Source organism: Melospiza georgiana, chromosome Z (assembly GCF_028018845.1).
Source record: "Melospiza georgiana isolate bMelGeo1 chromosome Z, bMelGeo1.pri, whole genome shotgun sequence".
NCBI classification, from domain to species: domain Eukaryota; kingdom Metazoa; phylum Chordata; class Aves; order Passeriformes; family Passerellidae; genus Melospiza; species Melospiza georgiana.
In genome coordinates this window covers 58,578,013-58,589,592 of record NC_080465.1, presented here as the reverse complement: position 1 = coordinate 58,589,592, position 11,580 = coordinate 58,578,013, and the positions used below count along the sequence as shown (strand labels likewise).

The 11,580-nt window shown below is 37.8% G+C and overlaps 1 protein-coding gene across 1 annotated transcript in view; it reads right to left on the bottom strand.

The window, feature by feature from the left end:
- Nucleotides 1-1,631: 1,631 nt before the first annotated feature.
- Nucleotides 1,632-11,580, bottom strand: part of EFNA5 (ephrin A5) — a 203,713-nt gene continuing 193,764 nt past the window's right edge. Inside the window, exons 3-5 of the mRNA XM_058044441.1 lie at nt 10,213-10,278; nt 9,742-9,822; nt 1,632-4,544 (exon numbers count right to left, since the gene is read on the bottom strand). Of these exons, the coding sequence (XP_057900424.1) occupies nt 4,423-4,544; nt 9,742-9,822; nt 10,213-10,278 (269 nt within the window). The 3' untranslated portion in view covers nt 1,632-4,422. The remainder of the gene's footprint in view (nt 4,545-9,741; nt 9,823-10,212; nt 10,279-11,580) is intronic.

Here is an 11,580-nt window from a genome sequence, read left to right as displayed (position 1 = left end):
CTGATACAACTCCTTACCCTCTTAAGTATTTGGAAGAGCTTTAAACACCTTAAAAAGGGTGAAGAGCAGAGATCTGCCAGGGCATTGGTAGTGACATCTCTAGGTAGTCAGTTGTTGTGCCTGTAATGTGGATTTTTCACCCATTCCCATTCATACTCCTGTCAATTCCTGTCCTGTCCCTGGAAACACTCAAGGTCAGTTTGGATGGGGCTCTGTGGAACCTGACCTAGTGGAAGATATCCCTGCTCATTGCAAGGGCATTGGACTAGAAAACCTTTGATGGTCCCTTCCAACTCCAATCACTCTATGATTCTGGGTAAGGTAGGTACAAAGAGCCCACAAAACGAAAATGCATTTAATTAAACAAAAAGGCAGTCTAAAAGAACCAATTAAAATGATGAAAATCTTTAATTTTATTTAAGTATAATTGTACGGACACGTGTATATACAAATACAGATCTTATGGGGCAGGGCGTTTGGGTGTTTTGTTTTTTTTTTTAACATTTTCTTTTAAGTTTATATAATGTAAGCATTTCAAAAACAGCACTCAATGAATAAGTGCAAAGAAACTGCAAAGCAGGGCAGTACAAGCACAGGACCACACTGAGCTGGACTTTCATACCCAGATGCATACACAATGAGTGTCTTCAATGAGGTGTCAAGAGTAAGCATGGTAAGTGGATTTCGCAGACTCATGGGTAACCTCCAACATGCCAGCATCTATTAAACTGTACAGACAACGGCAGCAAGCCTATTGTAGGGAGATTTGTCTCACATCTGAGAAGCTCGAGGGCGAATGCATGGGAAAAACTCAGTGATGCCAGACCAGAAACAGATCTGCCCATTCACAGCTCCAAATTAGAAAAGGAGGAGGGTGGGAGAGGAGGCAGGGCAGGAAGAGGGAAGAGAAGTGTGGAGGGTTGTACATTAAAACTGGTGATTACAAAATCCAAGTGTAATGAAAAGAGGGGAAGAGTTAATACTCTAAACCTCTGAAAGTGGCTGAACCATTGCACTTATAAGGCAATGAATTAAGTCCAGTTTTGAGGGCTAGGGGTAGGAATCAACAGGTACAAATACAACCATTTTCCTTCCATAATTATAGAGGAAAGGAAACAATCTACTCAACTACTCTCAGTACTTCTCAAATTTGTTTCTAGTTCTTTTGGAACGAAGTACATACATATATCGCACATGACACTGGCAAGATCCCTCCTGGAAAAACTATTAATGGGAACAAATTCAGAAGGAAAAGAGGAGGAAAAAAAAATTAAAAAGAAAGAAACAAACAAAATAACAGAAAAGCTGTTATATCCCCAAAGCCTTTTTAGAAACAAACATGATACAAAAGAACAAAATTAACACAGAAACCACAGGGCTCCAACATAAGACCTTTAAACACCGAGGATAAAACATTGATCATCAAAAGTCATGTTGTTCCAGGTCTTGACATTGTGAAGTCTTGCAACAGATGAACGATTTTCGAAGATGAGTCCTGTATGCTGCAGTGTCATGGCCACTTGTCTCTCAGTTCTCAGCCATGATCACACTTGATGCTTCAAAGCTCTGTCTTGTAATCAACACGTGATTTTAATATCCTGAAAGTCTATTGTTCTCACTTACAAAAGACATAAGAATCAAATTAATACTTTATTATCAAACACTATATACAACAGAGGTTGCTAATAATACAGAATTTAAAGAACATAGCTTTAAGTTTTACTTGTCTTTCCTTCGCCATCCAGGTAAGTACAGTACAAAACAATATTCTAAACTAACACGAAATGTTACCTTGTCTATTGAAGGATACACAGTATCCACTAAACTGACTGATCCCTATTTTCCTGCTTCACATTGCAATGTCCTTGGCAGCCAGGAGTGCAGGTCATGGGTCTAAGTAACCCACTAAGGCTGGGGAGAATCAGTACCTCAGACTTGAGCAGGGGCAGATGAAGGGTACGGGAGCAACAGACTCCTTAATTTTCAGCAACATCTGCATTTAAAGCATCCAGAGGTTTGCAACACAACACAAAACCCACCAACATTTATGTACTTAGTATGACTGGGATTGCCTAATGCCATCAAGTATGAAACTGGCAGTGGCTGGAATGCTGAGCAGCCTGGGGATCATCGCTTGTGTTGTCCCTCACATATGCAACAAGGCTCTGGGACAACGTGCAGGGGCGAGTTTCACCAGGAGTAACGCTAGTGACAGTCCTCTGCTGTCGGTAAATGGACGTCTTCAACATCATTCAGAGACAAAGGATGACAAATGTCACCATTTCTACATCAAATTTGCACTACTTGTGTGACTGCCTGCAATTACTGCAAATCACTTTAATATAGTTACACATCATGCAATATTATCTGTACTGTGGTTAATAATCCATTTGATAAGGTGCATTCAGACTAAGCTCACCTCATCCAAGGCTTTTTAATTCCTACCTACAGAAAGTATTAGTGTATGTGTATCAAGTATATACACCTTAAAGAGAGCAAAGTACCGTACAGCCTGTAATGAGATGAGGACTTCCCTCACTGTTTGGACTGTATCTTTATTCTCTGCACTTCACACTAGAGTGAACTTCCTGCATTCCTCCTATAAGTATAGGTCCTGTATTCATGAACATGTATGATATCAGGCAAGCCCAGGTCATAGCTCAGCAAGCGAAAAACCTCCCTTTACATACCAAATTTATTTTCCCCTCTCCTGCCTCAACTTCTGGAAGGCTTTTCTTCATTTAAAAATATAAAGTCTATGAAGTGGTATCCACTAATGGCATCAGTCAATTTTATTACTGCAGAAATTTTCTTCATAATTAATATAGAGAAATCTTGTTTTGCTTGAATATGCCCCGTGTTTTGTTTCACCTTTAACTTAATTACCACAGTTTTGTCAGAAAAGCTCTGTTTCAGTCTGGGTCTGAAATTTCACTGATTATGTTTAGCAGTCCGAATTTCATGGCAGCCTAGCCAAAAAATACCCCAAGGCTTGCACTTCCTGGCAAATTACTTCTTAAAGTTTTGTTAGCCAAGGCTCAGATACCTTAAACAGGGTCACTCCTAATTCCATCAAACAAGACAGTCCCATTTCCCAATTGCATCAAGGGTTACTGCTTCTCTCATGTTTAAATAGGACAAGCATATATACTCACTCTCAGCATAAAGTATATCTAAATAATGTATTTTCTATTCTAGTGGATTTTTAAAAAAATATTTTGTTAAGTCTTTGGGAGCCCATCTAGTTTGTCTCCAGCTGATAAACACGTTTCCTCTACTCTTCAAACTGTGCCGGAAGGGGAAAAGATAAAAAATCAACATTGAATTAATATTCCACACTTCTTTTCTTTTCCCCCACCAAACAATGCTATTAGACAGCCCTGGCTTCTTCTACATGTGATTTATTCCCATGATTGAGGAACTTACAGGAGAGACAAATCAACAGAACACTGGAGATCCTGTGTCCCAAACATGTTTCCTCTGACAACCGATGTCCTCTTTTAGCATGTATTAACACCCAGAGCAGCATCCAAGGCTATCAGCTACTGAGTCAGTGCTGGGGAAGGTCACTTTATTCTCAAAAGTGCCTCTGCATTTCAAGAAAAAAATTTTAGCACCACGGTGATTTGTTTTAAAATAAAATAAGCCGGTGTGCATTATCCCCTTAAAACGAAATAACAGAGGCACTCACACCCCCAGTGAAGTTTCCTAAATCTGACCTTGCCTGCTGTGTGTTAACATTCCTAAAAACTAACTTTTTCCTCTCACCAAAGACAGCATTTCTACTTGTGAGCAAAAATGTTACTGTCAAAGACGTTTCAAGAGTCCCATAAGAAACATCATCTTCCCCTTTCAGAAGCCGGTTCATTTAGAAACTTCTGGAGGAAATGGTGTTATGTCTATTCTTAATATCTCCCCTCCAGTCCTGACATGGTGACACAATGCCTTGCATGACCATCTTACAGTGCTGAACGAGAAGGCATAAATATTGTATCACAGAGAAAGACTCTCCCAGGTTTTCATTCACTTTCCTTATCCCTCACTGACTGCATTTGCCACAACACTTTCTCGTCCACATACGGATGACATAGTGAGCTAACAGAAGTGACTTCTTAAAGGAGAATGCAGAAGAAAATAAGAATCACTAGTGTCACTATTATAGTTTGGCATTTTCATTTGGAGTCCTTTTATTTATATGGAGGGGTTAAGAAAGTCACAGGGTAGGTAGGGGTGGGTGCTGAAGCTAGTTATCCCCTTCAAATTTTTGCTGAGTTCAGGCTAAAAGGGAGAAGAAAAGGGAAAAATAACAATTTGACATCTGCAAAAACAATAAAGTCCCTTTCCTGGGATGAGCAGTTAGGTGGATCTTTGATGTTCCAAGACCCTGGTATTTTCTGTGACAGGTTGCCGGAGCACAGTGTGCTATAATATCAAAAGCACTGCCAGGAGGAACAATAGAGTTGCCAAAAGCCGGCTGGGTATCCTCGGTGTCTGTGCCGCGTTCTCACCACGGGATGGCTCGGCTGACTCATGTACGGTATCATCTGTTCAAACAGAAAGCATACATTCCAATGAGATTTTGCATCCTTAATAAACTCTCACTGAGCCGACAACTATAAGTAGATTTCAGTGCCTTTATGAAATAGGGCAATGAACCTTGTGCTGTCATTGACTTTCACAACCGTGTAATACCTCATTATGTAACCAACTTGGGGCCAAGTCCTGCATTTCTTACTGGCAAAACTCCCACTGAAGACCAGAGGAATAGAAAGTAAGTCAGATTTCATCAGATTGAGGAATGAATGATTCCTCTTCAGTAAAACACTGTCGTTCTAGCTTTGGATGTCTTATTAGATAGCAACATCAGTTGGGAGGCAGCTAAATAAAAACATCTGATTTTCAAGTGTTGCACAGGCCCGGGATTAATTTTGCAGTTAATGCCCTTATTCGGTTACAGATTTTGGCTTCTGAATTTGAAATTACACCCTTTAAGCCCAAGCACAGACCCCCCCTTCCATGCAAAAAATTTCCACTGAAGAATGTTGCATCTAGGGGTGATCAGGAGATGTGAGATCATTCCTTCTTCCTTGAAATAAAATTTTAAAGGCTAACACATGACAGTCACCAATTTTATAGAATACATACTCAATCTGGAAAATCTCACAACCTTTCATGGTACACAAAATGGAGATTTACATATATGCTGCTAGAACTAATGAAAAAAGAACCAGCTGAGTTAGGAAAACATGCTTATGCATTAGTGGCAGAAGAAAACAAGGTAGCAAATACTAAATATATCACACATAACAAAGAAAGCCCTGTTTAGTTTTTGTAAACTTAGGATCAGCCTAAAAGCCAGAGCTTATAAAATAGAAAAGGTAGGCCAAGTCAAAATCAAGTTTGGTGTTGTTATAGCAGAGGTATTTTTTTCTGCAAAACCCTCTATATCCAAAAACTACCTAATTTAGCTATTCAAAAAGCAATCAATCAATGGCTTGTCATAAAAAATCAGCTCTTGTTTTTCATTACTAAATGAAAAGAAAAAGTCAAACCTTTTTAGGAAGTGTGAAGCGGCCTCAAAATGTATCTGTAAGTTTATTTTAGAACACCAAAGTTTCCAGCATACTATCTCATTTACTAATGAAATGAGCTCCCTATTTTATAATAGATGTCAATATGTCTATGATGTTCCTGTCTCAGCTCTCATCTCAAAAAATTGCACTGCCAGGATCACACTGGGTGAGACCTGAGCAGTTCCAGCTAGAGGCACTAAGGGAAGCAGGAATCAGGACACTGGGATCACCATGCTGCTTTGTCATGGAGCCTTTCATGTTACATGGCTTTAGCCACAGGCAAGCTCCCTCCCTTTCATATCCTTGACACCTAGCACAAAATCAGGAGAGCACTTAGCATAATTTAGGTTAATAGGCTCTTCAGCCCCAGCTCAGTTACACAGCAAGGAGCACAGTAAACTGAATTAGCAATTTATCACATGTACTTTCTCCAGCATTAATTGATGCCATAATCACAATAAGGCTTATCAACGAGTTTCAGTGCTGCTCGAGGCAAAAGTATGAAAAGCAAGCATTGATTAGCCTGTAAACATGTTCATGAAAGAGACATCTCTTCTTGGTGATGCCAAACAATAGCATAAGAGGCAAAGGGCAGAAACTGATGCACAGAAAGTTACACCTGAAGAGGAGGAACTTCACTGTGTGACTATACATTGAACAGAGTGTCCAAAGAGCGTGTCAAGTCTTCCTCATTGGAGGTACTCAAAAGCCATCTGGATATAACCCTTAGTACAATGCTCTAGGGGACCTGCTTTGGTACAGAGGTTGGGTTAGATGACCTCCAGTGGCCCCTTCCAACCTCACCCATTCTGTGATTCTGTGGCGACAGTGGGAAAGTCTGGCAAGAATGGCTTAAGTTGAAACTCCGCACCATGTATGGCAAGGAGACCCTGCCAGGCATATTGGGCCCAAACGAGGCCCTAGTCTTTTCCTCCAGAATTATTCCAAAGTAATCTAAAAATATCACTGAATGCTGGCTTCTGAAAATGGTACTTTCAGTAATCATCAACACGAAAAGCTGTTTCACATTTCACTTCTGAGTTACAGCCTTGTGCTATGGTGACACTGCAATGACAATAGAATACTTCACAAAAGCTTGCTTCTCAGCTAAACATATTTAAGAACTTACAGGGAAAAAATAACCCTGATTTGCCAGTTCTACCTCCTTTCATATATTTAAAGTTAGGTCTTCCCAATTTAGAAACATTTACTCACTGCTGATGAACTAAAACTACAGAGGAGAATGATTTGTACTACTTTCTACCTCTAGAATTGCAAATAAGTTTGAATTTTCAACACTGAATGTCAACAATTTTGGCCTAATTACATCAGTGAGTCAGCACTAAAACACAATAGGGCAGAACTAGTGTATAGCAGTAATAAATCCTCATTCACTGACTGACTATCAGATACTGCACAACTGGAACACTGACTACTGCTAAAAAACTCAATGAAAAAGCACTAAGCTAAAAAGATTACTTCTCTTAAATGAAAATATGGAGATATTCTATGATGCCATTTTTATAAAGCCATTCTTCACAGAAGAATTAATTTCCATATAACATTAAGGGATTCATTTTGAGAAATCATCTGGGTTTCTCTCAGTGCTGTTGCAAGGTTTCTGCACTCATATATTAGAACACGATTCATCTGGAGTTATGAAAATCACTTTACAAATATGATTTTCCTTGGAGGTGCAGAGTCATAACTGCACAGTCTTTAAGGCTTGGGGAAAAGGGTTTGCTTCATTTGAAACACTGAAGACAATTCATGAAGAGAAAAAGATTACTGAGCAAAATCCAGAAGGTCACTACTAAACACTGGGAATACCATCAATACAGAAAAAAAGATTTTGACAGCCATGAATTTTTCAGATCACACAGCCTTACATCACATGCTGCAGGTGTAACTTTCAGATATGCACAGCTGCAATTTTTGTTTAAGGACTTTTTTATTATTAAGGAGAAAGAGAAAGGAAAGAATAGGAATAGAGACAATTACTTCTACCACTTGTGAAAATGCAATCACTGTGGATTCCTACAAATTTCTGAACAAAACCAGTGATATTACAAGGGTTCAAAAATCACACAAATGGTGATTTTTAAAAGAAACATGACAGTGAGTAATCTGCTGAACATGACCCTCCTGCCTTCCAATTCTTGTGTCTACTGTGGAAGAAGACCGTGGCAGGCTAGGGGATAGCACAGAAGCAGAAGATGCTCGTCAGAGACACGTAAATTAGTACTCGACACAGAACACATGCACCAGGGCAGTAGCAACCCTAACAGGCCAACAACAGAGAAATGTGACAGCAGTTGGCACATCTCAGAGTGACTGATCATCTAATGGTGACTGGCCCAATTAATAATACAAATACGCGTTGATATCAGGAGTGGGAATTTTGTGGTACCAAACCTTCTCATTAAAGCTATTATTTCCCCCTGGTAACACAAACAGTATTTCATCTCAGACTGCAGGATGCTCTTTGTTTGATTTTGCTTGCATGGTTTTCCTGCTGCTTTCTAATGACTTTGTGATGATGTTAGCTAGTTATAGCCAATCAGTAAGAAGTGAGAAACACTGCTGAAACAAAAATTCATCAAGTTTACCAAAATCAGGCATGTATTACTCAGATGATCTCTTTTGCAAGCAGTATCAGGCGCATTAATTAGACCATGTTCACCAAATCACAAAGTGTAAAAAAGTGCACTGAATTTCAAACTCATAGGTAGAGACAGTGAGAAAACATCCTAGTGTCTTCTGTAGAAGAATGTTGCTAATAAATGTATAAATATAGCCAATTCAAGTGCACTATTCATGCATATAAATTTTCTTAGAGAGCATCTTTGATTCACAAACTCCAAATTTTTGGAAGTATCTGAAAAATATTTTAAAGAAAAATAATAAATTCTATTGCTTATCTATAGGTAAATCATTTAGATCAGCTAAATTGTAAAAGCCTTATTATGCTTATGCGTAACTAATGAATTTTAATTAATGGATTAAATTATAAGAGAATATATAGAAGAGAAAAAGATTAAATTAAAAGAGAATATATAGAAGAGAAAAAATAATGTTGCTTTATATGCAAAGAGAATGTTGATTCACATTCAAATAACATAAAACAAAAAATTCTCAGTAATCTGTTCTTTAGGGTATGTAATAAATTATACGTATATAATATTTCCTGATATGATTTATGTATTTGACTGTTTATTTTGAAGTTTTAATACAACATGTAAGTATGGTGTAGGTGCACATTATATGAACATGTCTACCACTACTGCAAATATTTTTCCTACATACCTACCTAATTTTAACTCCTTTTAAGCTGTCTGGGTTATTCATACCCCTAGAATTATATATACTTCTATCTGTCACAAGCTTTGGCCACACAAATAACACATATGCACTTCCCACATGGAGAACAGTAGCTTGATTGATGTAGAGGTTAATGCAACTTTGCCCTGAGCAGATGAAGAAAATCCTTATTCCAAAGGCAGTATTTTGCAAGAAAAGCCCCAAAACTTCAGTCAGCTTCAATAAAAACAGGAGAGAAATTTGTATTTATATATTTACCTAAATATCAGTGTGTGTGAGTGTGTGTACGTGCACATATGTAAAATGATACTTTGCCTAACAAAGTACATATACAACTATATATAATTTAAAGAACTAGTTTATTTTAAAACAAAAACACAGTTTTTGTTTTAGTTTAGTTGCATACCTTTGTCTTCCACTGGCATACAAGAAGTGGTCCTGTTTTCCTGAAGGTCTTTTGAAACCACCTAACAAATGAAGTGCGCCCATTGACTTTATTTCTAAAACTTTGGGTCCAATTAGTAAATAGAGTGTGCTGCCAATATGCTGAGTGTTTGGCTTGGATGGGCCAGTGGCTCCAGGATACCGGCAGAAATTTTACACTGGCACACACCAAATTTCACTAAATCATGTCACTCCAATAAAAACCAAATAAAGCAACACTTTTACTTCCCTGAATTAAACAAGGATACAGGAAGTATACCACAAGCTGTATTAGCCCTGCTAGAAATGTGCAAAAGCGGGGTAGTTGTACCATGCAAAGCATGCAGAGAGAAGAGGAAAAAAAGTACTGAAGCACCAGAGGGATACACGTATTTGTTAAAAGAGATTCTCTAAGAATACTAACCTGCTGGTTCTAATGAATTTTCTACTTTGTCGTTAACATCGAAAACACGATCATGAACACCTATAGTTTTCATACAGCTGTCTATAACAAAAATAGAGATAACAGCCAAATATGTTAGTCAAACACCCTTACATTCCCCACTTTCCTTTTTCCTCTCTTTTTTTCTCTCTATTTACTGTACATAATTAGGCTTATTGATATTTTAAAGTCTGTGGCACTTGTCCAAATGCCAGTATAAGTCTTCCATTTGTACAAAGTTCAAGAAACAACAAGTTAGCAACTGCCAAGTAATTCAAACAAAGCTTTATGAAAAACGATAAGAAAATACAATGAAAATCGTAATGCAAACATTTCTGGATGTAGAGAACAGATACAAGATTTAACCATAAAAAAAAACATATTGTTTACTAGACCACACAGTAAAGTAGGTGCTAGAAAGCCACCCTCAAAATCTTAATCTGAAGAACTTACTTGCTGGTCGCACAAACACCTTAAGCTTTAGGCAGGATCTCCTTCCATTATCTGGGATTGCAGAAGCTGTGAAATGAAGAAAAAGGAAAAATAAGTGGAAGAGCAAGAGAGTGAAAATCCAAAATATCTTTTGGGCTGAAATAAAATATTCTTTCTCTTTCCTTCATCTGAAGGACTGGGCACACATCAATCCCTGAACATAAGGACTTCAAGTGCACGAAGTATCTTGATTATCCAAAAGCATGTAATAACTGAAGATTTTATTCAAATTAATTTCTTTATTATTTTACATGGAAGAAGTGAAGCACATGCTACTTTCAATGTTTCATTACCTCCTTTCACCTTTCCACACATTCTTCTTGAACGCTTGTTTAATATGGTTTTTGCTACAATGCATGTGTCCACACTGAAAAAATACTTTAGAATACAGAATACTCAGAGAAAAGCTAACCTTGAAATTTTAGGCCACAGACTTCAACCACCCAAAAGGGATGAAAAAACAAAATTACACCAAAAATTACAGTGGTAAAAATGGAACTATCTATATACTTCCAGCAAAGTAGAAATACACACCATTAAATGTTACAGCAAACTCAGTCTCCACATGCATCGGTCTTTATTGAGAAAATACTCATCTTGCTTCAGTCAAAACACGATCTCTCATGCTATACAGCTAACAAAACAAAATCAGTTTATTCCTGCTTTCTGCTCTCCCTCATAATTTCCCACACAAAGTATTTAATTTTTAAGAATATTTACTGTATTAGAAGAAAAAAATAGATGGAAATATGTGTAGCCCTAACGCAAAAGGTCACTCACAAAGATTTAGTGGCAGCACCTGCTTATTTCACAGAAAAAAGTGCTGTTGTGATAACTTCCTTTCTATAACCATTCTTGCCCCAAAATACAACATAATAGGGAAATATGCCTGCCTCTCACCACCAGGGCACTGTCTGCCAATATTTACACGCCAGTAAATTTCTTCAATATCTGCAATTCTGATATTGTACACTGGTCCACTGGTCCACAATTCAACATAGGCAACCAAGTAACTTGACTTGGGCATGGAGATCTTCACTTGTGAAAAATCATTCATATTTATTTTCTTGAAAACATCTCAAGAGCTATTGCTAACAATATTACCCAAAGCACTGCAAAGGACCTTTCATTGCATTCAAAATCTATGTACTAGGGCAGAATGAACTGCATTTTGCATTAAATGGCCACTGCTGGGAAAGATGATTGGCCTGACAAGATGTTAGTTTCCTCTGTTTACCCTTATTTCATTCATGTCCTTGTGTGTGACAAACAACTAAAACAACTTATACACAGACATATAAACTCTTTGTCTTCATGTTAAGCTTACAA